The sequence below is a fragment of the Nomascus leucogenys genome, chromosome 14 (genome assembly GCF_006542625.1).
Source record: "Nomascus leucogenys isolate Asia chromosome 14, Asia_NLE_v1, whole genome shotgun sequence".
NCBI lineage: Eukaryota > Metazoa > Chordata > Mammalia > Primates > Hylobatidae > Nomascus > Nomascus leucogenys.
This window is the reverse complement of record NC_044394.1, coordinates 6,516,221-6,541,874: the sequence shown is the minus strand read 5'-3', so window position 1 is coordinate 6,541,874 and position 25,654 is coordinate 6,516,221. Positions and strand designations below refer to the sequence as shown.

At 46.0% G+C, this 25,654-nt stretch overlaps 1 protein-coding gene across 1 annotated transcript in view; it reads right to left on the bottom strand.

Annotated features, from left to right (window-relative positions):
• Positions 1-9,591: 9,591 nt before the first annotated feature.
• Positions 9,592-25,654, bottom strand: part of SCPEP1 (serine carboxypeptidase 1) — a 29,410-nt gene continuing 13,347 nt past the window's right edge. Inside the window, exons 6-13 of the mRNA XM_003272289.3 lie at positions 25,009-25,081; positions 21,155-21,192; positions 20,538-20,666; positions 19,110-19,203; positions 17,675-17,788; positions 15,209-15,346; positions 14,015-14,178; positions 9,592-10,187 (exon numbers count right to left, since the gene is read on the bottom strand). Coding sequence (XP_003272337.1) covers positions 10,125-10,187; positions 14,015-14,178; positions 15,209-15,346; positions 17,675-17,788; positions 19,110-19,203; positions 20,538-20,666; positions 21,155-21,192; positions 25,009-25,081 — 813 coding nt within the window. The 3' untranslated portion in view covers positions 9,592-10,124. The remainder of the gene's footprint in view (positions 10,188-14,014; positions 14,179-15,208; positions 15,347-17,674; positions 17,789-19,109; positions 19,204-20,537; positions 20,667-21,154; positions 21,193-25,008; positions 25,082-25,654) is intronic.

The following is a 25,654-nucleotide window of genomic DNA, read 5'->3' as shown; positions in this document are numbered from 1 at the left end:
CGCCATGGCACTCCAGCCTGGGCAACGAGAGTGAAACTCCATCACAAAAAAGGAAAAATAAAATAAAAAATATCCTATCCTCTAGTCTCTCTAGTTACCTACACTTTACCCATCTTTAGGTACCTACACTCTACCCATCTCTAGATACCTATACTCTACCCATCTCATAGGGCTCAGTTTAATCTGACCTCCTGTCCAAAAGTTTTTCTGGCCATTCCCTCTCTTCTGCATTATTGCTGACACCACTTGTAATGGGAAGTCATTTCTTTTTTTTTTTTTTTTTTGGAGCAGGGGAAGAGCCTCACTTGGTTGTCCAGGCTGGAGTACAGTGGCATGATCATGGCTCACTACCTTGACCTCCCAGGCTCTCCCACATCAGCCTCCTTGAGTAGCTGGGACTATAGGTGCACACCACCATGCCTGGCTAATTTAAAAAATTTTTTATAGAAATGGGGTCTCCCTATGTTGCCCAGGCTGGTCTTGAACTCCTAGACTTAAGCAATCCTCCTGCCTCAGCCTTCCAAAGTGTTGAGATTACAGATGTGAGCCACTGCGCCTGGCAAAAGTCTTTTTTTTTTTTGTCTTGCCAGCATCAGGCAGAATCCTCTGATGAGAAGCTACTGGGGCCTCAATGAGGTTATACCTTTCCTCTCTCTCCTCCTTGGTAGATACAGAGTAGTCCTGTAGGCCCACTAATCAGATGCTCCAGCCCAGGACTTCGAATTGGTGGAAATAACTTTGTAGTCTATGTGGGCTTTGGATATTTGAGGATATTAAGATATTTTTAACTTGGGGGGTAGTAGGGGAGTGATGATGGTATTATGGTTGTTTTTAAATTCTGTTTTTAAAATGTAGGGGTTTAAGTCCAGCAGAAATGTTCTATCTCTCCATATATTGGAACCTAATTGCCTATGGGATAGTACTGAAGAAGTGGGGCTAGGGGCCAGGGGCAGTGGCTCACGCCTGTAATCCCAGCACTTTGGGAGGCTGAGGCGGGTGGATCACCTGAGATCGGGAGTTTGAGACCAGCCTGACCAACATGGAGAAACCCTGTCTCGACTAAAAATACAAAAAATTAGCCAGGCGTGGTGGAGCATGCCTGTAATCCCAGCTATTCGGGAGGCTGAGGCAGGAGAATCGCTTGAATCCCGAAGGCAGAGGTTGTGGTGAGCCGAGATCGTGCCATTGCAGTCCAGCCTGGGCAACAAGAGTGAAACTCCATCTCAAAAAAGAAAAAGAAGAAGAAATGGGACTGGCACAAGGTGCCTCTTGCCTGTAATCTCAGCACTTTGGGTGGCCGAGGTGGGAGAATTCCTTGAAGCCAGAAACTCGAGACCAGCCTAGTCAAAATAGTGAGACCCTCTACAAAAAAATAATTAAAAAAAAAAAAAGAAAGAAATAGGGCCTTTAGGAGTGATTAATGGGGGTGGAACCCTCATGAAAGGGCCCTCACCAGGCACCAAACCTGTTGGCATCTTGGTTTTGCACTTTCCAGACTCCAGAACTGTGAGGAATAAATTTCTGTCATTTATGAATGGCCTAGTCTAAGGTAATTTTGTTATAGCAGCTGGAAAGGACTAAGACACTATGTAGTTTCAATGACACCAGACACAAGGCATTTAGAAAAAAAGGGTTTTCTTCTTCTTCACAACCAAAGGAAAAACTCAGTTCTTCACTTGTGACACCAGATGTGTGTGTGTTTAGCGGGGGTTCCTATACCAAGCAATTCTCCAATTCTCTGGAGACACCAGCTGGGTATACTACAATTCAGTTCTGACATGATCTATCTGAAGTTAGTACCTACCCCACAGCTGGTTGCCAATCAAAAGTCCAGGTTGTCACCTGGTGTTTCTGACAGGCTATGAGTCAGAGGGTCCCATGATCCCTTTCTTGAGTTTAATCATTTGCTAGAACAGCTCACAGAACTCAGGAAATGTTTGTTAGTCCATTCTCACATTGCTGTAAAGACATACCTGATTGAGAGGCCGAGGTGGGCGGATCACGAGGTCAGGAGATCGAGACCAACCTGGCTAACACGGTGAAACCCCATCTCTACTAAAAATACAAAAAATTAGCCGGGCCTGGTGGCGGGTGCCTGTAGTCCCAGCACTTTGGGAGGCTGAGGCAGGAGAAGGAGAATGGCATGAACCCGGGAGGCAGAACTTGCAGTGAGCCGAGATCGCACCACTGCACTCCAGCCTGGGCAACAGAGCAAGACTCCATCTAAAAAAAAAAAAAAAAAAAAAAAAGAAATACCTGAGACTGGGTAATTTGTAAAGAAAAGAGGTTTAATTGGCTCATGGTTCTGCATGTCATACAGGAAGCATGGTACTGGCATCTGCTCGGCTTCTTGGGAGGCCTCAGGAAACTTACAATCATGGTGAAGGTGAAGGGGGAGCAGGCACCTCACATGGCCAGAGCAGGAGCAAGAGAGAGACTGAGGCGCTGTGAGAGGCATTTGAACCAGAGCGACTCCATCTTGAATAGGGACTGGATGAAATAAGTCTGAGACCTTCTAGGCTGCATTCCCAGGAGGTTAAGGCATTCTTAATCAGAGGACAAGCTAGGAGGTCAGCATGAGACACAGGTCATAAAGACCTTGCTGATAAAACAGGTTGCAGTAAAGAAGCTGACCAAAATCCACCAAAACCAAGATGGCAACAAGAGTGACCTGTGGTTGTCCTCACTGCTACAGTCCCAGCAGCATCATGACAGTTTACAAATGCCATGGCAATGTCAGGAAGTTACCCTATATGATATAAAAGGGGGAGAAACCCTCAGTTTTGGGAATTACCCATATCTTTCCCAGAAAACTCATGAATAATATACTGTCTTGTTTAGCTAAAAATGGGCAACCAGCAGCCCTTGGGGCTGCTCTGCCTATGGGGCAGCCATTCTTTTGTTCCTTAACTTTCCTGATAAACTTGCTTTCACTTTGTGCTATAGACTCCCCCAAAATTCTTTCTTGCGTGAAATCCAAGAACCCTGTCTTGGAGTCTGGATCTGGACCACTTCCTGGTAACATCTTTCTGGCAACCACGAAGGGACTATACTGAGGAGACCCCTGACCCACAGGAAATAGACTGCAGCACCGATTGGCTGACTTTGGGTAAGTGATGGGGTACCCGAGTAAAGGATGGGATTGGGCTAGAGGCCCAACTTAGAGGAGTTAGAGTCTCTCCTAAGACAAAGCGGGTTAAAGGCCCCAAGAAAAGGCAACGATGCTTGACCGAACCTGGGTTCGAGGCCCAACTTAGGAAGGTTAGAGTTCTTCCTAAGATTTAGGGGGTAAAGTCCCTCTCAGCTAAGTACAGGTTTGGCACTATGGGACGTTAACTGCTCTTCCATTTGGATTAATCTGCCTTGCACTCTGCTGACAGCTGTGGGTGACAGGATTAGGCATGCACAGGACCATGGGACATGGGGAACTATTTTTCTCCCCAAAAGGGGAAACTTGCGAGCTGATGGGACTCCTGGAGAAGATCCCTTCACGACTGACAAGTAGCCGTCTGAACTTTCGGGTCAATGTTGCTGCAATGGTTGGGTCTTTCTCTGGCCTCCCTGATTGCCTCACCTTCCCCACCCTGCTGCCACCAATGCTTTTCTCACTTTCTCTCCTTTCCCTTTCTTATCTTTTCTGCTACTCAGGGTGATCATCTTGCCCAGAGACCACATATTGAAACTCCTGCTCGGAGGTTAAATTAAAGATGACAGGGCCCAACCCGGGGCAAGTTTGAACTTTTTGCCAGTTCAATGTTGGGTGCTAAGCAGAGGGGCTGATGTCCTTGTTTTGTCACACGTATTTTACTCTGGCAGGAATGGAAAATGTTAATTCGGGTCCCCTGTGTAGCCGGTTGGGGGGGGCAGCTTACAATATTGAGAGGCTTTTGCCTGTGGTTCCATGATTTTCCTTTGTGTTGCAGCTTGGCCCCCAGCGCTTTGATGCAGCAAGCAAGGTCGCTAAGACCGCTCAAGGAAGGAAAACCCAGAAACCTGATACAGAAGTTAAGAAGAAATTACTTAGGCAGATAGTGAGGATACAGAAGTCCTCAGTAAGGTTTTCCTTTTAATGAAAAGCAGCCCCAAATCATTTACCTTTCTAACAAAGAGCAGCCTATAAAATCGAGCTGCAGACATAGATGCCGGCAGTCATGTCAATCATGTTCAAAAGGGCGGCTCTATCTTCTCTTCTCTGCCAACCACGTGTATATTAAGGAGCAGACAAGATGGCACCGGCCAAAGGGAAAGTTCATTTGCATAATAAGATTAGGGTGGGGCAGCCAGCCTTCCCAGTGCACTATGCAAACATCATATCTGATCGAACCAATCCGTGAGCCCTAGGCAAATCAGCCGTCACCTCCTCAAGCCCGATTATAAAATTGGGCTCATCCACCACCAGCCAGTCTTTTCCTCTAAGAAGTCCCCTCTCTCTCACTAGAGAGAGAGCTGTTTTCCTCTTTTTTTCCTTTTTGCCTATTACACCTCTGCTCCTAAACTCCTTGTGTGTGTCCATGTCCTAAATTTTCCTGGCACGAGATGACAAACCCCGGGTATTTACCACAGATAACATCACCACTTCACTGACATGTCAGCCAAAGGGTAAGAATTTCTTACCAAAGTTCTGGCCTCTGTGTGTGTGTGTGTGTGTGTGTGTGTGTGCAAACTGGCTGAATAAATGGTAAAAATCACTGTTTTTTCTTTTCTTTTTTTTTTTGAGACAGAGTTTCACTCTTGTTGCCCAGGCTAGAGTGCAATGGTGTGATCTTGGCTTACCGCAATCTCCGCATCCCAGGTTGAAGCGATTCTCCTGCCTCAGCCTCCCGAAGAGCTGGGATTACTGGCATGAGCCACCATGCCCGGCTAATTTTCTAGTTTACAGAGATGGGGTTTCTCCATGTTGGTCAGGCTGGTCTCAAACTCCCAGCCTCAGGTGATCTGGCCCCCTCGGCCTCCCAAAGTGCTGGGATTACAGACATGAGCTACCATGCCCGGCCCAAAAATCCCTGTTTATCGCCTCCACAGTTTTAATTGAGAAAAAGGATTCATGAGGCTTGTCTTAAGCTGTGGCAAATCTGGTATGCTTTGTGTGTTTTTATGTATTGTTCTGTCAGAAAGAGGGGTACCTTAAGATGGAACACAGGCCTAGGACCCCATAAGCCCACTGTTCAAGATGACCCAGCAAATTGGTCAGTTATGTCCTTGGGAGCTTGACCTTATAACCAAGCTCCTCTTGGTTTTTGCCATCCAGGGAACAAGAATTTTGAGGTTCATGTTATAGTTAGCCCTATAAATTATCTTGAGCAGTTAAAAGCTTTTGCAAGTTTGAAACTGGCTGCTCTGACACCGTCTGGGAAGTGCAATAGAAACCACCCAATCCTGGCCTGGCGCAGTGGCTCATGCCTGTAATCCCAGCACTTTGGGAGGCCGAGGCGGGCAGATCACTTGAGCCCAGGAGTTTCAGACTAGCCATGGGCAACATGGTAAAACTTCATCTCTACAAAACTTTATCTCTACAAAACTTCATCTCTACAAAAAATACAGAAATTAGCTGGGCATGGTGGTGCATGCCTGCAGTCCCAGCTACTGGGGGCGCTGAGGTGGGAGGATCACTTGAGCCCAGGGAGGTGGGGGGTGAAGGCTGCAGTAAATTTTGATTGTGCCACTGCACTTCAGCCTGGTTGACAGAGCATAACCCTGTCTCAAAAAAAAAGTTTTTTTGTTAATATTTATGAAAATAGATTCACATCAAAAGAAGAAAGAAATACTCATAATTATTACAGTCCTCGTTTCTACAGTGGGTCACAAGGTCATAGTACTTATGACTGCCCTCATCTACGATTTATTCCGCGTATCTTTTGCCCTCGGCAAGCACTTCAGTTGGTCATGGCTTTTTGCCTGATGGAATGACTTAAATCTTTTGTGAAGGGTCTCGGCCATTAGCGGTCTTAATTGGGTTGTTGTAGCTCTCCATTGACCTCAATCAGAGGATATGGCAGTACTAGGGGATGCCCCAAAGGATCTCCTGCATTCTCCCTACTTACGTCCATTGTGTAGGAGCAACCCCATTTCCTCTTGATAGTCAGGATCAATCACTGCAGACAGCACTTTGCCTGTTGATGCAGTGCCCAAAGAGGCCAGATGGTGGCTTCAAGCTCCAATTTCACGGATTATCTGCTGTGTCTCCTAGAGAAAACATTTCTCTCGTTGTAACTAAGACCTCTAGACCAGCAAAACCTAAAGTTGCGGGGATGGGAAGCAAAAATTCTACCACTGGATCACTAGGGTTAACAGTGAGAGGAGTCACTTTCATTTTTATCCCTTGATAACTGGACTCATGAGTCCTGGGTATGGGAGAAACAAGACTGTTGATTTAGAGCATATACCACATACAGGAGGGTGGTGCCCCAGCCCTGCAATCTATCCCCACCTAGCTGGCACTGTAACTGAATTTTCAGTTATTCAACCATCTGTCAAGGCAGTTGCTTCAAGAGGATGGGGAACGTGGTGAGAGCAGTCAATTCCACATGTATAAATTCACTGCTGCCTTTCATTTGCTGTGAATACCATAGTCATGGATAAGGCACTCCGTAGGTCCACAGATGCTAGTTTTGGCAGAAGCATTGTGGGAAAGGAAGGCACATCTATGTCCAGAGCAAGTGTTAATTCCATTGAAAACACAGTGCTGCCTGCCTCATAATAAAAGTGGTCCAATGTAATCAGCCTAACACCAGATAGCTGGCTGATCTCTTCAGCAGTGATGCCACATTAGGGGCTCAGTGTTGTTTCTTCTGCTGGCAGATGGGGCACTCAGCAGTGGTTGTGACCAGGTCACCCTTAGTGAATGGAAGTCCATGTTGCCAAGCCCATGCATAGCCTCCATCCCCACCGCCATGGCCACTTTGTTCATGAGTCTACAGGAGTGGCTGAAGGAGGCTAATAGCCACAGAATGGGTCATCTACCTACCTGATTATTAAAATCTTCCCTTGCCCTAGTTGAATATTCACATGGAAAACAATGATCTTCATACTTGGCCATTCAGAGATCTAATCTCATACCTCTTCCTCAGAGCTTCTTGTTATCAATTTTCTAATCAAGTTTTTTTTCTTTTTGAGACAAGGTCTCACCCTGTCACTCAGGCTGGAGTACATATATGGCTCGCTGTAGCCTCAACCAACCTCCTGGGCTCAAGTGATTCTCCTACCTCAGCCTCTTACGTAGCTGAAACCACAGGGGTGCACCAACATGCTGAGTTAATGTTTTTATTTTCTGTAGATACAGGGTCTTATCATTTTGCTCAAGCTGGTCTTGAACTCCTGGACTCAAGGGATTCTCCCACCTCAGCCTCTCAAAGTGCTGGTATTATAGGCATGAACCACTGTGCCCAGCCTTCTAATCAAGTTTCTCCAAAGTTCCTGAATACCCAGCTAAATCATGAATTGGTGCAGACTTATTCTTCTGTTCATTTCCCCTTCCAGGGAAAATGAAGAGCTGAGTGCACTGTTCCAAGTTCTGTCCACTGGGAGGATTTCCCTTCACACCATCTTTCCGGGCTGTCCTGGAGCGTGGCCATGGTGCTATAGCCATGCACATTCAGGTGATGCATGCATACTGTGGAGCACTGTCTGTAAATCAAGCCTGAGAGTTGTCTTCCTTTGTCAACTGATCACAGGGATTCCCTAGGAAGGTAGGGGTGTCTGTTGAAGGAGAATGTTATACAGCAGGAATAAGAGCCCTGGGCAAGTCTAGAATTTACTACAAGATCTTAGGGCAAGAAACGATTAACCTGCCCAGACAGCAATGGAAGGGCGGCTTCTAATGGCCAAAAAAGTTTGAGGTCCCGTAGCTTCATCTGCCCAGGTGACTCATTTCAATGTTCAGAATTACATTTCTTCTCAACCAATGCACTAACTTTTAACAGAAGAGACTCTGTGAGGTTGGGAATTCAACTTGCTTTATGATTCACTGCTTTGTTGGATGGTTCACCAAGACTCACAAGGCTCAGTAGCAGGTTATACTAATAGCTAATTTTTTTTGTAACAAAAGATGCACATCAAAAGCAGCAGGTAAAAAGGATACACATTGGTGACGTCCAGGGGTATCCAGCACAGGCTTCTGAGGTTCTTCCTTTCCATGGGCACACTGGAGTTCTTGCTAACAGTGAACCACAGGGACATGTGTAGTCTCTGTCCCAGGAGCCTGTTTTTAGTCTCAGGGTCTGAAGGAGCTGGTCATGTAGACATAACCTGCTGTTAACTGTTTCCTCACAGTCTGGAGGAATAAGCTGTGGGTTTTTTATTTTTTTAATTTAATTAATTAATTTATTTATTGTTGAAGCAGAGTCTTGCTCAGTTGCCCAGGCTGGAGTGCAGTGGCGCGATCTCGGCTCACTGCAAGCACTGCCTCCCGGGTTCACGCCATTCTCCTGCCTCAGCCTCCCAAGTAGCTGGGACTACAGGCACCCGCCACCACGCCTGGCCAATTGTGTGTGTGTGTGTGTGTGTGTGTGTAGAGACGGGGTTTCACCATGTTAGCCAGGATGGTCTCGATCTCCTGACCTCATGATCCGCCTGCCTTGGACTCCCAAAGTGCTGGGATTACAGGCATGAGCCACCATGCCCAGCTGTTTTTTTAAATCTCAGCCTTTGGCCAGGCTTGGTGACTCATGCCTGTAATCCCAGCACTTTGGGAGCCCAAGGCAGGTGGATTGCTAGAGCCTGGGAGTTCGAGACCAGCCTAGGCAACATAGTGAGACTCCAACTCTACAAAAAAATTTTAAAAATTAGCTGGGTGTGGTGGTGCATGCCTGTGGTACTAGCTGCTTGGGAGGCTGGGGCAGGAGGATCACTTGAGGCATGATTGTGCCACTGCACTCTAGCCTGGGTCACAGAGTGAGACCCTGTCTCAAATAAATAAATAAATAAATAAATAAATAAATAAATCAAATCTCCGCCCTGCAACTACAGAGGTGATATTTCTTTCAGACAGTCCTAGAAGCTGTTAGGATCCCCTATGCAGATTTTTTTTTTTTTTTTTTGAGATGGGGTCTCTTGTCACCCAGGCTGGAGTGAGTGGCTTGATCATGGCTCACTGCAACATCAACCTCCCTGGCTCAAGTGATCCTCCTGCCTCAGCCTCCTGAGTAGCTGGGACTACAGGTATGTGCCACCATGCTCGGCTAATGTTTTTATTTTTTTTGTAGAAATGGGGTCTCCCTGTTGCCCAGGCTGTTCTTGAACTCCTGGGCTCAAGCAATCCTCCTGCCTCGACCTCCCAAAGTGCTGGGTTTATAGGTGTGAGCCACGGTGTCAAACCTCCTTTTGTAGATCTTGAGCTATGAATAAAAAGTTAAAAGTCCTGAGCTAATTATTTTGATTTTAAGGAAATGTGGCAATCCTTTGACTAAATAATTACACTTTTATGAATTTATTCTAAGAAAATAAGGAGGTACAAAAAAATCTAACTATCAGGGTGAATCAACAGAGCACTATGTATAATAGCAACAAACTAGAAATTATTATACTTGTCGGAGACAATTGGGAATTTTATAAATAAACTAGAGTACAACCATAAAGTAGAATGCTCCACAGCCATTAAAAATGTTATAGAAGAACATTTATTGACATGAAAAGGTATTTCGGATATACTGATATGTCAAACAAATAGTAAAACAACATAAAGTAATGATTCATTTTGGTAAAAAATATATATGTATATATATATAAAACAAATTCTGCAAGGACATATGCTAAATTGGTAACAGTGCTTACCCCGGGAAGGGGGTATACAGATGTTGATTTACTCTTTGGGTACCTGTATTTCCCAGTCTTTCTATAAATCACATCATTTGCTTCTGTCATAAGAAAAAATAATATCTATTATCATCCTTTATTTTGATCAAAACAAATCAATTTTTTAAAAAATCTTAGGTTTTTTTAAGAAGCAGAAATAATTTCCAAATTGCCTCCACAGACAATGATTTTTGTCCTCTGCGGAAGTGGTCAGAACCTTCTTGATCACAGCCCCAGTTAGATACAGGAAAGAATGGCGCTTCCTACAGCTTCAGCGGCCTCAGCTCCGCTCTGTGCCCCAAGGCCAAACCAGCTCATCTCCAGCCCCACCCATCCTATTCTTGCTGAGTCACCAGTCTCATCATCTTCAGAGCCATGTCCCCTTGGTCAGAAGGAACCTAGAAAAAAACATCTGAGTTAGTGCTCCTGGTGCTATTCCTGGGGCTGGGGTCAGAGGCAACATCCTGAAACCTTGCTCCCAAAAGGGAGCCAGCTCTGTGACAGCAACCTGTGCACATCCCTGAGAGAGGGTCCTTCCTGAAAATGACTCCTGCACTGGATGAAAGCTCTTCTGGGCCCCGACTGGGCTGGGTGGCAGGGACCTGGAGAAGTCAGCATTTAAGACAAGAACCTTCTACTCCATTTGGGGCTGATCTGTTGATTTCTTGGTAAGGGTCATGCTCATGGTACTAGACCTAGCCTGTTCAAGGAAGAAGGAAGATTCTAAACATTTTAAAGGAGTCTGTCTAGAAGAGATCCCAGATTGAGAATAGAGAAATGGCTGAGAAGGAAGCTCACAGGAGAGAGCCGCAATTAATAAAAACAAACAGGGCCCTTTGGATGGCATCCGATTTTCTCATTGTTATTCAACTTTCTTTTGTTTTCCCTCAGATTTTTAGAATAAGTCCTTTAAAATTTCCTTCCCACACAGCATCAAAAGGGGGAAGGGCAGAGGCCTCAGTTTCTCCCCTACACAGAAGGGGTTGGAGTATATGGTCTCCCCATTATGCGGTTCCCTGGCTCCATGATTCTTTCTCTATGGCACACCCATCCTTGACTCTTCTGCCAAGAGTTCCCAGGAGGCACAGGCATGGTGGGGCATCCTAAAATGTCATTTAATCAATGAAAGGGGAAGTGGTTTGGGGACGACTTAACAATAGTCTCCAAGGGCTATTTTAAGCCTGTCCCCAACTGATCTGTTGTTTTATATGTGACAAAAGAGGAAATGGGCCTGAACTCTAGTATACAAGCGCGTGGTTGGCTTGTTCCATGCCCTCCTACCAGCCTCGGCAGGGACTTCTCTCTAGTGCAGGCTGAGCATCCCTCATTGGAAAATCCAAAATGCTCCACGATTCCAGCCTTTTTGAGTGCCACCATGAGGCCACAAGTGGAACATTTCAAACCTGCCCCATGGGCGGCTGCATTCAAAATGCAGGCACACAACACGCAGTTTATTTCTGCATCCCCAAGGGGGTTACAGTACAGTAACCTTTTAATCAAAACACAGCATTGTAGGTAGAGACCAAAAGCTGCTGTTGCTTGCTGTTGCTGTTATCTAGCAGCTGACACAGATATTCTGGTCATGCTACTGTGCTGCTCAGTTACTCTGAACACACAGTTTTTCCACTGTATTAATGGTATGTTGTATTTCTTACTGTGAAGTACTTATGTGTGACTATGTGCAAGAAAAAGATTGCTTATCGGCAGCATATAAATTTGGAGTCAGAAATGATATGATGCCCGACAACCACAGATTGGTTGAAGAGCCACGGGTGGCTGAAACAGCCACCCTTTGCTCTCTAATAACTCAATGCACACAAACTTTGCTCCATGCACAAAATTATTTAAAATATTATACAAAAGTACCTTCAGTCTATGTGTATAAGGTGTATATGAAACATAAATGAATTCCATTGCCTAGACTTGGGTCCCATCCCCAAGATATCTCATTATGGATATGCAGATATTCCAAAATCCAAAAAAATTAAAAATCTGAAACATTTCTGGTTCCAAACATCTCAGATAAGGGGTACTCAACCTGTAACAGTGCTTGGCTCTAAGACTTCCTAATTTTTTTTTTTAGTCAATATTGAAGGCACTCAGATCCTGAGAGCCACAAATAATGCCCTCTCCCTCTGTGCCCTGCTGCCTTGTTTGTTCTCCCTTTAGATTAAGTCTATTTGTTTGTTTATTTATTTATTTATTTACTTTTTGAGACAGAGTCTCACTCTGTCACCCAAGCTGGATGCAATGGCACGATCTTGGCTCACTGCGACTTCCGCCTCCCAGGTTCAAGCGATTCTCCTGCCTCAGCCTCCTGAGTAGCTGGGATTACAGGTGCCCACCATCATGCCCAGCTAATTTTTGTATTTTTAGTAAAGATAGCTATGTTAGCCAGGCTGGTCTCGAACTCCTGACCTCAGGTGATCCACCTGCCTTCGCCTCCCAAAATGCTGGGATTACAGGTGTGAGCTACCACACCCAGCCTAGATTAAGTGTCTTTTGAGAGTGGGCTGCTTTCTCTGGCTTCTTAAAGGAAGCTACTGTCTCTTCTCCTCACTACTCATTCATTTTCTCCAGTCTTTCCATTCTGGCCTCTGAGCTTGCCACCTCACCAAAATATCTCACCAACGCAGGTGCCAAGGACATCGGTGTAAGCACATCATCACTCACGATCCAGCCCTTCCCGAGTTCTCACTTGGCACTGCAGGCCCCTCCCTGCTTTGGGGATGCCGCACATCCCTGGTCTCCCTCCTCACTTATCTGGCTGCTCCTTTCTCAGTCTCATTTGTAGGCTCTTCTTCTGCCTTCTGTTCTATAGGCAATTCAAACTCAGCTTGTGCAAATTCCCTCCATCCCAAACCACAATGCTGGAGTAGATACCTGCAAGCCACCCTTCAGTTCTTTTCCACCCCAAATGATTACCAAGTCCTGCCAATTTTCCCTTCTTTACACTTCACCAAATCCATCCACTTTCCTCCTTTCTGGATTTACCTGACAGCCTCATTGATTGGTCCTTGGCCCCAGGCTTGCCCCATGCCCTCTACTGCTAGAATGGTATTTCTTGGACAAATCTGTTAATTTCACTCCTTTGCTTAAAACCCCTGCTTGGTGCCCTACTGTCTGAACTCCTTAGTGTGGACTGGCTCCTCTGCAGCCACCTCCCTCCAGTGTCCATTCCAAGACCTCGCTGTCTGAGGCTCCTCTGGACCTTGTATTCACTGCTCTCCATGCTCCCCACCTCCTCCTCTTTCCTTAAATCACTCCACCCATCACATGGGGCACAATCTTCCAGATCTGCATGCCTGGGCAGGGCACCCTTCCCTGGGCCAAGCCCCCTCTTAGCATTGCTCGCCCAGTCTCCTTGCCTGTCTGTCTCTAGACCACAAGCTCCTTGAGGACAGGGACTGAGCACCACTCACCCTTGTGCTCACAGTGCCTAGTGCTAATGCGGAATTTTGTTAGGAAACTCAAAACGCTCCCAAGCCCTAAGTATTTCTTTTTTAATTTTTCTTTTTTTTTTTTTTTGAGACAGGGTCTCGCTCCGTTACCCGGGCTGGAGTGCAGTGGCATGATCTTGGCTCACTATAGCTTCCAACTTTCAGGCTCAATCAATCCTCCCACCTCACTCAGCCTCCTGAGCAGCTGAGACCACAGGCATGCGCCACCGTGCCTGGCTAGTTTTTGTTCTTTTTTGAGACAGAGTCTCACTCTGTTGCCCAGGCTGGAGTGCAGTGGCGCTATCTTGGCTCACTGCAGCTTCCACCTCCCGGGTTCAAGCGATTCTCCTGCTTCAGCCTCCCAAGTAGCTGGGATTACAGACATGTGCTACCACACCTGGAAAATTTTTGTAGAGACAGGGTTTTGCCATGTTGCCAAGGCTGGTCTTGAACTCTTGAGCTCAGGTGATCCACCCGTCTCAGCCTCCCAAAGTGCTGGGATTGCAGGCATGAGCCTCTGTGCCTGGCCTAATTTTCATATATATTTTTTGTAGAGACAAGGTTTCTCCATGTGGCTCAGGCTGGTCTCAAACTCCTGGGCTCCAGCAATCCACCTGCCTTGGTCTCCCAAAGTGCTGAGATTACAGGCGTGAGCCACTGCACCTGGCCCTCAGGCCCTCGTACTTCTTACAAGACCCACCTGGGCAGTGGACAGAGGCATAATAACTGCCTGTGGCTTCCCTCTCAGGATGATTTTTAAGTCTGGAACAAAAGCTCTCTCTTACCATGTGACCAGCTTTCAGAATCCAGTAGAAAGCAAGGTTCTTGTAGGACTTGACAAAAGCAGATGTTTCCAAAGATTTAGGGTCACTGTACAGGGCCTTCCACTTCAGCTGACTGAATTTAGGCAGTTCTGGCCACTTCAGTTTCCGCACCCAGGCCTCCTGACCTGGTGAGAAGGACAAAGAGAAAGGCCTGGCATTAACAGCTGGGTAGAGTAGGAAAAAAGTCTAGGTCCTAAAAGTTGGTGCTTCCCAAACTGCAATATGCATGAAACTCACTCAGGATCTTGTTAAAATGCAAATCCTGATTCAGAAGATCAGGGTAGGGCCTGAGCATCTGCATTTCTGACTCCCAGTGAAACCTAGGCTGCTGGGAGAAACCTAACAGCTGCAAGGCCTGACTGATTTTGCCTCTGCATCTCTCACTGCCATCTGCTCTTTAGGAAGGGAACTGGGGACCTCTGGAGGCAGACAGGCCTGTGAAGAGGACTGAGAGATGTCGGGAATGAGATAGTGATAAGGATCACCCGGGCAGTTCATGGAGAAATGCAGCAGCTTTCCAAATTGTCCTTGGTGTCCCTTGCTTACCAGTCACAAAAATATTCAATCCTTCTGGTTTCACGAGGCACGTCACATCTGTCAGACCTTGTGCCTCAATTAGCCTGCCAGTTCAGAGAACCTGTCTCTGAGCCTCCACTAGGCTCTATTTAATTTGGAAGTGAGCAAATTAAATAGGTGGTAGGTGATAGGGCAGGAGTTAGGATTCCACAAAGACCATTTCCCCTGGGTCCTCAGAGTTACAGTCGTTAGGGTTTAGTTTTAATTCACTCTGCAGTGGTTAACATCGACTGTGATGTCGCACAAAAATGAGGCTCTCCCTTAATTAAATAGCGCATTTGCCCAATAACCAGGAAAATGTCTTTCTAAGTTTTGTGGTAGAGACAGGTGGTGTTCTTTTCTTTAATCATACCTAAGGGCCCCCAAACCCAGATAGGCCCAGGCTTCTGAGGGGTCACAGCCACACGCAGCTCCCCACTTTTGGAATAATCAAGGTTGGGGTAGACAGATGTAATGGGAAATGGCCTTCCACCTGGCATTTCAACATCACCCACCCCAAGACTGACATGTCCAAGGCCAGTTCCCTTCCAGTTGAACCCATAAAACTGCCTCTGTGTGCCTCTCAGAGTCAATTCCTACCCATGGTATCTACGATGAGATCAAGCTGCCCATTATACACGGTCACGTTGATCCCTGCCTCCAGCAACTTGTCCACAATGCTAATGACTGGCTTCATGAAGTCCTCCTCCATGTTCACAAAGACGTTGGTAGCCTGGCCTGCCCATGGGAAAGGAGAAAGAGGGAGTAGCTTGGAATCTGCCAAAACAGGAGGTGCCTTTCAGCCCAGAGCATCTGAACAACGACTGAATGCACAGATGCTTCACAAACAGGGATGAACCAGCCCAGAAATTTGTGCCAACTGGTCAGGTGTAAGGCACACATAAAAAGTACATGTGGTCCATTCTCTTGAGAGCTTGTGATGACAGCAGGCACCATTTTTAATGAGGAATTGACACCTGGAATAGGCTACTGTCCAAGGAAACAGGGAGGGAGAGGCCCAGGAAATACTCATTAGGCTGGTACACCCAGGGAATAAATTGTGCTTTGGGCCAATGTCGGTTTTCCTGTTTTTTTGAGTAACACCAGGGCCAAGTTTCAAGTCCTGAACGGGTGGGCCTACCTTATAATAAACCAGATCAAACCTAAACCAATTCAGAGCTGGCCCTCAGGAAAGCCAAATGAATAACAAGCCCCAGGCAAGAGAGGAGCTGGTACTCTTGCTAGCTCCTGCCCATCAGCATTATCGTAACACTGAATGACAGCAGTAACAGTGGCAGCCACCATTATTTGCTAGTCACTGCCAAGGAGGCATCTGACAAGCAACATCCCATTTTCTTCTTCATTACCCTGGGAGATAAGAAAACTTTTTTTTTTTAATTAATTTTTATTTATTTATTTACTTATTTGAGACAGAATCTCACCCTGTCACCCAGGCTGGAGTGCAGGGGTACAATTTCAGCTCACTGCAGCCTCTACCTCCCATATTTAAGCGATCCTCCCACCTCAGCCTCCCAAGTAGCTGAGACTACAGGTGCACACCACCACGCCCAGCTCTTTTTTTTTTTTTTTTTTTTTTTTAGACAGAGTTTCACTCTTATTGCCCGAGCTGGAGTGCAATGGCACAATCTTGGCTCACCGCAATCTCTGCCTCTCGGGTTCAAGCGATTCCCCCACCTCAGCCTCCCAAGTAGCTGGGATTACAGGCATGCGCCACCCCACCCGGCTAATTTTGTATTTTTAGTAGAGACAGGGTTTCTCCATGTTGGTCAGGCTGGTCTCCAACTCCCGACCTCAGGTGATCTGCCCGCCTCAGCCTCCCAAAATGCTGGGATTACAGGCGTGAGCCACCACACCCGGCCACACCCAGCTCTTTTTATTTGAGCTAATTTTTCTTCATTTCTAAAATTCTCTCAGCACTCAGGAGTAATGAAAAAACCAGGGATAGAATGAGCCCTCTGGTGACTGCAGGTTGGGAGAGGAGGGGCCATGTCCCCTGAGAAAGCTCCCAGCAGCAGCTGCAGGACCACTGACCCCATATCCTTGGGGTATCTTGAACACACATGAAACAAAACCCTCTTAGGCTTGGAGTGTTTTCCCTTCAGAAACCTGAGATCTCTGCTTGCTCAAGGCCTTCCTATAGGACTCAAGTAGGAACTTTTCCAAGATTTCTACCTGGCCCTGGTCTCTAAGGATTTCACTATTTCCTCACCATGGCCTTGAGACCAGAATGCAGTAACGCCCAGCCATATCCAGCATCAGGATGCCTGGGGAGGTCAGCAAGAGAGAGCTGGTCAAAATCTACCCAAGCACCTGGGCGTGTCTGACATCCTGCAAGGACGTTTGCCACGAAATCTCATCTGCAACCAACTGTGGCCTTGGATGTAGCTTTTTTATCTTAATTTTTTATTATGGAAAATTTCAAATGGATACAAAAGAGAAGCATACAACGTTCCAATGTACCCATACCAGGCTTCAACAATTATTAACTCACAACCAATTACATGTTATTTCCCTCCCCACTCAGCTCCCTACCAACCCCTTATTTTGAACGAATTTTGACAAATCTTTTTTTCCTTCTTTTTAAGAAACAGGGTTTCTCTCTGTTGCCCAGGCTGGAGTGCAGTGGCACAATCATAGCTCACTGTAGCTTCAAACTCCTGGGTTCAAGCAATCCTCCCACCTCAGCCTCCCAAGTAGTTAGGACTATATGCCACATGCCACCATGCCCAGCTAATTTTTCTATTTTTTTTTTATAGAGATGGGGGTTTTACTATGTTGCTTAATTGTGGCCTCAAGCAATCCTCTCAACTCAGTCTCCCACAGTGGTGGGATTATAGGCGTGAGCCACTGCATCCAGCCCTGACAAGTCATTTACTGTCTCTATATCTATTTGCTCACCTACAAAATGTGGATAGTAATATTGTTTACCTGTAATGTATCATCACCAACAACAAAACCCACCCTACAAATTCAGGTCTCTGAATTTGCACCTCTTCTCTCCCCTAATAACTCTACAAACGGCACTTAATTAGGTGGTGTAAGTACCTCCCCAGGATTGATCCTCAGGAATAATTTTGAGCTTCTTTCTGATGGGGCCATTCATGAGCTGGCTTAAGGCATCTCGTTGTAGGTGTCTCACGTGGCGCTGACAAAGATGAACTAAAACCAAACTGGTAGATGGTGAGTCAAAGGACTGGAAGTAAGGCCAAGAGGACATCTTTTTTTTTTGACACAGCATCTCGCTGTGTCGCCAGGCTGGAGTGCAGTGGCGCGATCTCGGCTCACTGAAACCTCCGCCTCCTGGGTTCAAGAGATTCTCCTGCCTCAGCCTCCCGAGTAGCTGGAACTACAGGCGCCTGCCACCATGCCCAGCTCATTTTTGTATGTTTAGTAGAGACGGGGTTTCACCATGTTGGCCAGAATGGTCTCGATCTCTTGACCTCATGAGCCTCAGCCTCCCAAAGTGCTGGGATTACAGGTGTGAGCCACCACGCCCGGCCATGATGACATCTTTACCAAGCTGCTGGGGATGCTGCACAGCAAGAGGGAGGGTTTCAGATTCAGCTGGAAAAGGAAAAGTGTCACCTTGATTCAGCCCCAGCGGGAGGAAGGAAGTCAGAAACACATTGAGAGTGGAGAGGCTTTATTATTAGGTTGGTGCAGAAGTAACTGCGGTTTTTGTCACTAAAAGTAATCGCAAAATTTCTAAATTTCAATGGCACTCCAGCCTGGGCAACAGAGTGAAACCCTATCTCTTAAAAAAAAAAAAGAGAGAAAAAATAGATTTGTCAAAATTGGTTCAAAATAAGGGGTTGGTAGGGAACTGAGTGGGAAGGGAAATAATGCTTCATTGGTTGTGAGTTAATAATTCTTGAAACCTATCAAAAACCGCAGTTACTTTTGCACCAACCTAATAGTATTGATTGTACATTCTATAGACTTGGGGGCCATTGGGATTCTCCAGAATGGCCAAAGAGAATCATCTAGGAAGTGGAACCTAGGGTATCCTGCAGCCTTTATATGCTTCTTGGCTGGCTGAAAGACGACTAAATTCAGCCTTGAATTGCTGTTGTAATTTGGTGTACGGAAGCTGGTTTCTAAACTTCAAAAACATCATGCTATGTGACAGAAGCCAGTGCAAAAGACTAACTATTGTGCGATTGTATTTATATAAAATGTTCAGAGAAAGAAGATCTAGAGAGACAGAAGGCAGATGAGTGGTTGCCTGGGGCTGGGAGTGGGAATGAGAACTGTCTGCAAGCAGACACGTGGGATCTCTTTGGGGTGATGGAAATGCTCCATAACTGGATTGCAGTGATGACTGCACAACTCTGGGAAAATACTGAAAACCACTTACAATGAGTTAATTTTATGGTATGCAAATTATATGTTAATAAAGTTTGTTTGTTTTTTTTATAAACAGGTTTCTTTTTGCATGGAGGCTGAGGCAGGGACTTTAATAACTTCAAGGTTCACTCACCTAGGTGGCTCTGTGTGAATTCTAGACTCGACTCCATTGTAGACGTGGGAGTGCTTTTAGTTAAGATGTTATAGAAGTTTACCCCATCTGTGTTCTGAAATATAAAAGTTTATTTGGCTGTTTGTTTCATTTTCCTATCATCAAAGCTGCCAAACAGAAAGACACATGGCTCTTTATCTCATCCAAGGACAGGTTTAATTTTGTATATCTGCTTGGATCAGAAAGAAATACAGCTTTGGCTGGGCCCGGTGGCTCATGCCTGTAATCCCAACACTTCGGGAGGCTGAGGTGGGTGGATCACTTGAGCCCAGGAGTTCGAGACCAGCCTGGTCAGCATGGTGAAACCCCTCTCTACTGAAAACACAAAAATCGGCCGGGCATGGTGGTGCTCACCTGTAGTCCCAACTACCCTGGAGGCTGAGGCATGAGAATCACTTGAACCCAGGAGGCAGAGGTTGCAGTGAGCCGAGATCAGGCCACTACACTACAGTGTGGGTGACAGAGCCAGACTTGGTCTCAAACAAAAAAAGAAAGAAAGAAAGAGGCCGGGCGCGGTGGCTCACGCCTGTAATCCCAGCACTTTGGGAGGCTGAGGTGGGTGGATCACCTAAGGTCAGGAGTTCAAGACCAGCCTGGGCAACACAGTGAAACCCCGTCTCTACTAAAAATACAAAAATTAGCTGGGTGCGGTGGTGCGTGCCAATTATCTCAGCTACTCGGGAGGCTGAGGCAGGAGAATCACTTGAGCCCAGGAGGCAGAGGTTGCAGTGAGCCAAGACTGTGCCATTGCACTCCAGCCTGGGCAACAGAGCAAGACTGTGTCTCAAAAATAAATAAATAAATAAATAAAGGAAAAAAGAAAAAAAAGAAAAGAAAAGAAAGAAAGAAATGCAGCTCCGAAGGCTCAGAAACCAGCTGTGTCAGCCCACTCTCCCTGGAGTGGCGAGCATCTCATATGAGCAGTGATCAGGCCCTGCAGGGAAAAAACCAAGGGCCTAGGGGTTAATTTACAGGGAGAACAGAGTTGCAGAGGGGCCTCCCTCCACTCCCAAGTCCTCAGCCTACGCATTCTTTCCTTCTGGCTCTCTGGAGTCAGAACGTTGCTTGGCAAGGGTCCCAGTAAGGGAATGTGTTGTCTCCACACACTCCCCTCTGCAAGACAGTCTTTTTTTTTTTTTTTTTTTTTTAATAGAATCCATACATTTAGTGAAGGACAAGCACGTCTTGCAGGCCTGGGTGGCTTTCTGACTCTGTAAGGAGCCACTACATCACTGCTCAGACCCAAGAGATTTATTATCCAGCATGCAATCATTTGCAGATATGTGGGGAGCCTCAGTATAGACTCCAAGTTTGACAACACCAACCATGGGCCCTGTACCCACCAGAAAAAGCCAAGCAGGCCGGCCTCCGAGTGTTTCCCCTTTTTACCTGTTCTATGATCATTTCTGCTTTCCCCCACAGCTCTGTGGCCTCTCTGTAGAGCCCCTTATTTACGGCATTCAGTACTTGCTCTGCAACCTTAGACACCTCTGCCAGACCTTTGTCTTCGAGAAGAGACTGGAATGCAAACCAAGAGCAAAAAGACCCACTTTACTTGGGAACATCAATCTGGTACTGCCGCAGTTAGGGAGGGGTAGGAGAAAGAGGGGAAGGAAGGAGAATGGGAGCCCACATATCAAAGTGTATTCTTACAAGCCACATGTTTATCGGAGGAAACACAGCAAACTGTTAACTGAACCTAAGTAGGTATTCACAGTGATCTTTCAACGTTTTCGCATATTTGAAAATTTTTGTAATAAAAATTCAGGGCATTGGAAAAATATGTTTCTTATATCTGGAGAAAAGTGATGTGTGCTGATTTTCTTTCAATTTGTCCCTGAGGCGAGCCCTTGCTTTGGGTCTCCAACTCTATATGGATGACTAGTCCCTAAAAAGCAGTGTCAACCACATAGGCAAACTCATCCAGCATCTCTTTTCCTGGGGTCACAGCCAGAAGAGATCGGCTGGGCTGTTTGCCCAGAGGGCGCAGATGTGTATCTACTTACCATGCTGTACAGGTAAGGTCCCCAGGAGAGCACCGAATCTAAAGGAAACCACATATGTACAAATCAAGTATGTCATACCTCTGTCTTTCCAAAGAGAAACCTACTGTCTTCTCTCCAAAGAAGAAAGAGACAGAAGGAAGAAACCCGGTGGCTTTGGATGGGCAGGCTTCTCAATTCACCTGTACCCGTGCAGGAGGCAGGCGGATGTCTCAGTGTCTGGAAGGTGGGATAAGGGTGTGGGGGCCTTTCTGTTGACTCTTAAGACTAATGGCACATTAATTTGGCCTGATACTGGTCCAGCAAGTGAGTCATTGCCGATGACAGCATCCCCACAGGCAGGATGTAGGTATGCAGGTGGAGGCTCTTATCTGTGGACCTCTAGGCCTTTTGACAGCTTAAAATATTTCCCCACCCTCACATTTCTGCTCTGCATCTTATTTGCTCCACCAGTTTGGAGATATTAGCTTCTGCCAAGGAGCTAAACAAGGAAGATGACTAATGAGTTTGCAACAACGCAAGTGGCTATATTGCCAATTGGCTTATTCCCATCCCACAAACATATTGAGAATTTACTAAGGGTCTGGAGGCGGCAAAAGCTTGAGATATAAATGTGAGTAACATAATGCCTGTCCTCAAAGAGAATAGTAGTTGACCTTGGTTTAGACAAGCTCACAACTATTAAATACTGTATCACTAGGTAAGACAAGTGCTATTGAAAGACACGCCAACAAAGAATCAAGGAACTCAACTTATAAAGCACATTTGAGTATGTCTCTCCTTAGCTTAAAAGTATTCAATGGCTCCTTAAGGCAAAGTGTCTCAAAGTAGGTTTCAAGTAGTCTTAGTTCTGCAGGAACTAAGTCCATGTTGCCCAGTCTGGTCTCGAACTTTTGGGCTCAACCAATCTGCTCGCTTTGGTCTCCCAAAGTGCTGGGATTACGGGTGTGAGCCACCATGCCTGGCCTGGACTGGTATTCTTTAGAGTACACTCTGAGAAATGCAGGCACACCAGGACTTCCGTGGCCTAGCTGTTAATTGCCTCCCGGGCTTAACCTTCAAACTTGCTTCTCAGTTTCTTGAAACACAGGATTGGTTGCAGTTCTCCAATGCATCCCACTTCCTGTTTGATCTGGGCCAGAGATTGGTAAACTTTCTGTAAAGGGACAGATAGGAAATAATTTTGGCCCTGTAGGCCAGCCTATCTCGGTTGCAACTACTCAACTCTGTTCTTACAGCCTCCAAACAGCCACAGACATTAAATGAACTTTTACCGGCTGGGTGCGGTGGCTCACGCCTGTAATCCCAGCACTTTGGGGGGCCAAGGCGGGCAGATCACCTGGGGTCAGGAGTTAGAGACCAGCCCGGCCAACATGGTGAAACCCCATCTCTATTAAAAATACCAAAAACATTAGCCAGGCGTAGTAGTGGGCACCTGTAATCCCAGCTACTCAGGAGGCTGAGACAGGAGAATCGCTTAAACCTGGGAGGCGGAGGTTGCAGTGAGCCGAGATTGCGCCATTGCACTCCAGTCTGGGCAACAAGAGCAAAACTCCGTCTCAAAACAAACAAACAAAAACAAATAAACAAACAAAAAAACTTATTTACCAGAGCAGGCAGCAGGGCAGACTTGACTCATGGGCCCTTGTTTACCAACCTTTGAAGTAGGCCTGCATTGTTCAATAGAACTTTCTATAGTAATGGAAGTGTTCTATATCTGTGCAGTCCAAAATGCTAGCTAATAGCCCCATGTGTCTATGGAGCACTTGGGTGTGGAGAGTGCCACTGAAAAAATGAAATTGTATTTAAAAATTATAATTAAATTTATATAGTCACGTGTGGCAAGTGGTTACCATACTGACATGGTCACATGGGCTTAGTGACAGTGCAGATCAAGACCTTCTTGAAGATCAGGAGCATATCTGTGTATCTTTGCCTGGCACCTAGAACAGTATCTACTACCTAGCAAGCAATTCACAATTGTTCATGGAAATTAACAATACTTCTCCCTCAAAAACCAATGTTTCTGGGATAGAGGGGCAATACTTAAAGTGGATCTGGAAGGATGGATTACGATCCAGACAAACAGATTCATAAGGTAAAGTGGGTCACGGCAAGGAGAAAAAGGTAGATTCCAAACAGGATGAATAACACTTGCAAAGCCAGGAAGCGAAGCTTACTGATCTTGGAGAGATAGTGTAGCAAGGTGGTTAGGTTGCTTGGATTCCAATACCTGCTGCCTGGATTTGAATCCCAGTCCTACCATTTAGCTCGGTGACTCTAAGAAAGTTGCTTAACCTCTCTGAGTCTCAGTTTCATCATTTACAAAATTAGGATAACAATAGCATCCATCCCATGGAGTTGTTGTAAGGATTACATGAAGTTAGCACATGTAAAGTACTTAGTGCTATTGTGAAACTGAGGAGACCCCATGAGGAAGTGAGAGGGCCAGCATCATAATTTTGAGTCATAAACAACTCTTATCTGTGTTCCCAATGAGGATGCTCAGTTATGAAACAGCACACCTCTGGGTTGCAAGACCTGATGGAGACTCTGTCTTGCCATCAACATGAATAAAAGAGCAGTATCTGACAAGAACTCTCATGCTTCTGACCTAGGCTTCTGCAGTTTTATGATGTCCTACGAGATCCATCCAGGAAGGAAAAACAGATAAACAAATAGCAGCCCTCCTCTTCATGCTGACTCAGTTTTATGCTACTTCAGTCCTGCCCTGCAGATGGCAAACATGAGGGCAAGAAATAACCATTCCAAGTCGTAACGGTTATTGGGAACATGGCTCTGTAACAAGCAAATCCCTATCGTTTAGGGGTAAACATTACCTTTTATAAATGATTATTTTTAAAAAACTGAGCCATAATCACAAATCACAACTGTACCTTCAGAAGAGTTTTGATGAATGCATATGCCCGTGTAACCACCCCCTGCAATCAAGATAGAGTTTCTTCATGTCCCTTTCCTGCTTATTTCCCTCCCTTGCCCCCAGGCAGCCTCTCTTCTGATTTCTAACTTGATAGTTTGGTTTTGCCTGGGGAAAATCACGTTTTGTCAGGTTAGAACAATGGTTCTCAATCAGGGATGGTTTTGTTCCCCAGGGAGACATTTCTGGTTGTCACACTGGGGTGGTGCTACTAGCATCTCCTGAGTAGAGGCCAAGGATGCTGCTGATAATATCCTACAATGCACAGGACAGCCTCCCACAAAAAGAACTATATGACCCACAATGTCAATAGTGCTGAGAAACCCTGTGTTAGAGTGAATGCCACCAGGATGATTGTTTCAGATGTCTGCGGCCACACCCCGGGTGTCTGCAACATAAACAACTGTTATTTATGCTCGCAACACGGATGCTCAATTACGAAACTGCACACTTCTGAGTTGCAAGACCAGACGATAACCTTGTCTTGCCATCAATATGCGTAACAGTTGGGAATTTTACCCTAAACACTTATGTCAGCATCAGGGAAGTAGAGGGGGCAGGATGACAAAACAGATTTGCCTTTGTACTGAGCCGCACAGACCTGGATTTGAATCCTGACTAGGCCACTCATCCTATGCGGCAGAAAGCACATTTCATGACCTCTCTGAGTCTTCAGAATGCCTCCACTTGTAAAATTTGATCCTTTTGTTGTGATAATTAAATTAAGAAAACTCAGTTCAGCCCTTAGTGGTCCATGGTAGGTACTCTGTCCCTATATTTCTTGGATGCAGCAAATACTTTCCCTACGGGCCCAGAACATTCTGCTGTTTAGCTCTTTGATCTGGACAACACAGCCCAAAGTCCCAGGAAAGGATGGGCAAAAGGGCAGTGAAGAAATGCCTGAAAATGCCATACTTACCAACAGGGGAGATCCAGGAATCACCCAAGGCAACCCCGGCAAAGTTGCACTTGATGGTCCCTTGCTGAATGGCCTGAGAGAGGAAACAAGAAATGTCCTCAGGCCAGGTGCAGTGGCTCACACAGTAATCCCAACACTTTGGGAAGCTTAGGCAGGAGGATCGCTTGAGCCTAGGAATACAAGGCCAGCCTAGGCAATGTAGTGAGACCCCCATCTCTACAAAAAGTTAAAAAATCAGCGGGGCATGGTGGTATGTGCCTTATAGTCCCAGACACTCAGGATGCTGAAGTCAGAGGATCACCTGACCCCAGGAGGTCGAGGCTAGCCTGGGCAACATGGCAAAACCCCATCTCTACAAAAAATACAAAAATTAGCCAGGCACGGTGGTGCTCGCCTGTAGTCCCAGTTACTCGGGAGGCTGAGGCAGGAGGATCGCTTGAGCCCAGGAGGCAGAGGCTGGAGTGAGCCGTGATCATGCTACTGTACTCCAGCCTCTAGTCTGGGCAACAGAGCAAGATCCTGTCTCAAAAAAAAAAAAAGTCTGAATATTTGAGATGAAAATTTACAGAAATAGAAAGTTGAGAACTACTGATTGAAGAAAGCAGGCTGAAACCAGTATGTATAATACAATCTCATTCAGCTAAAC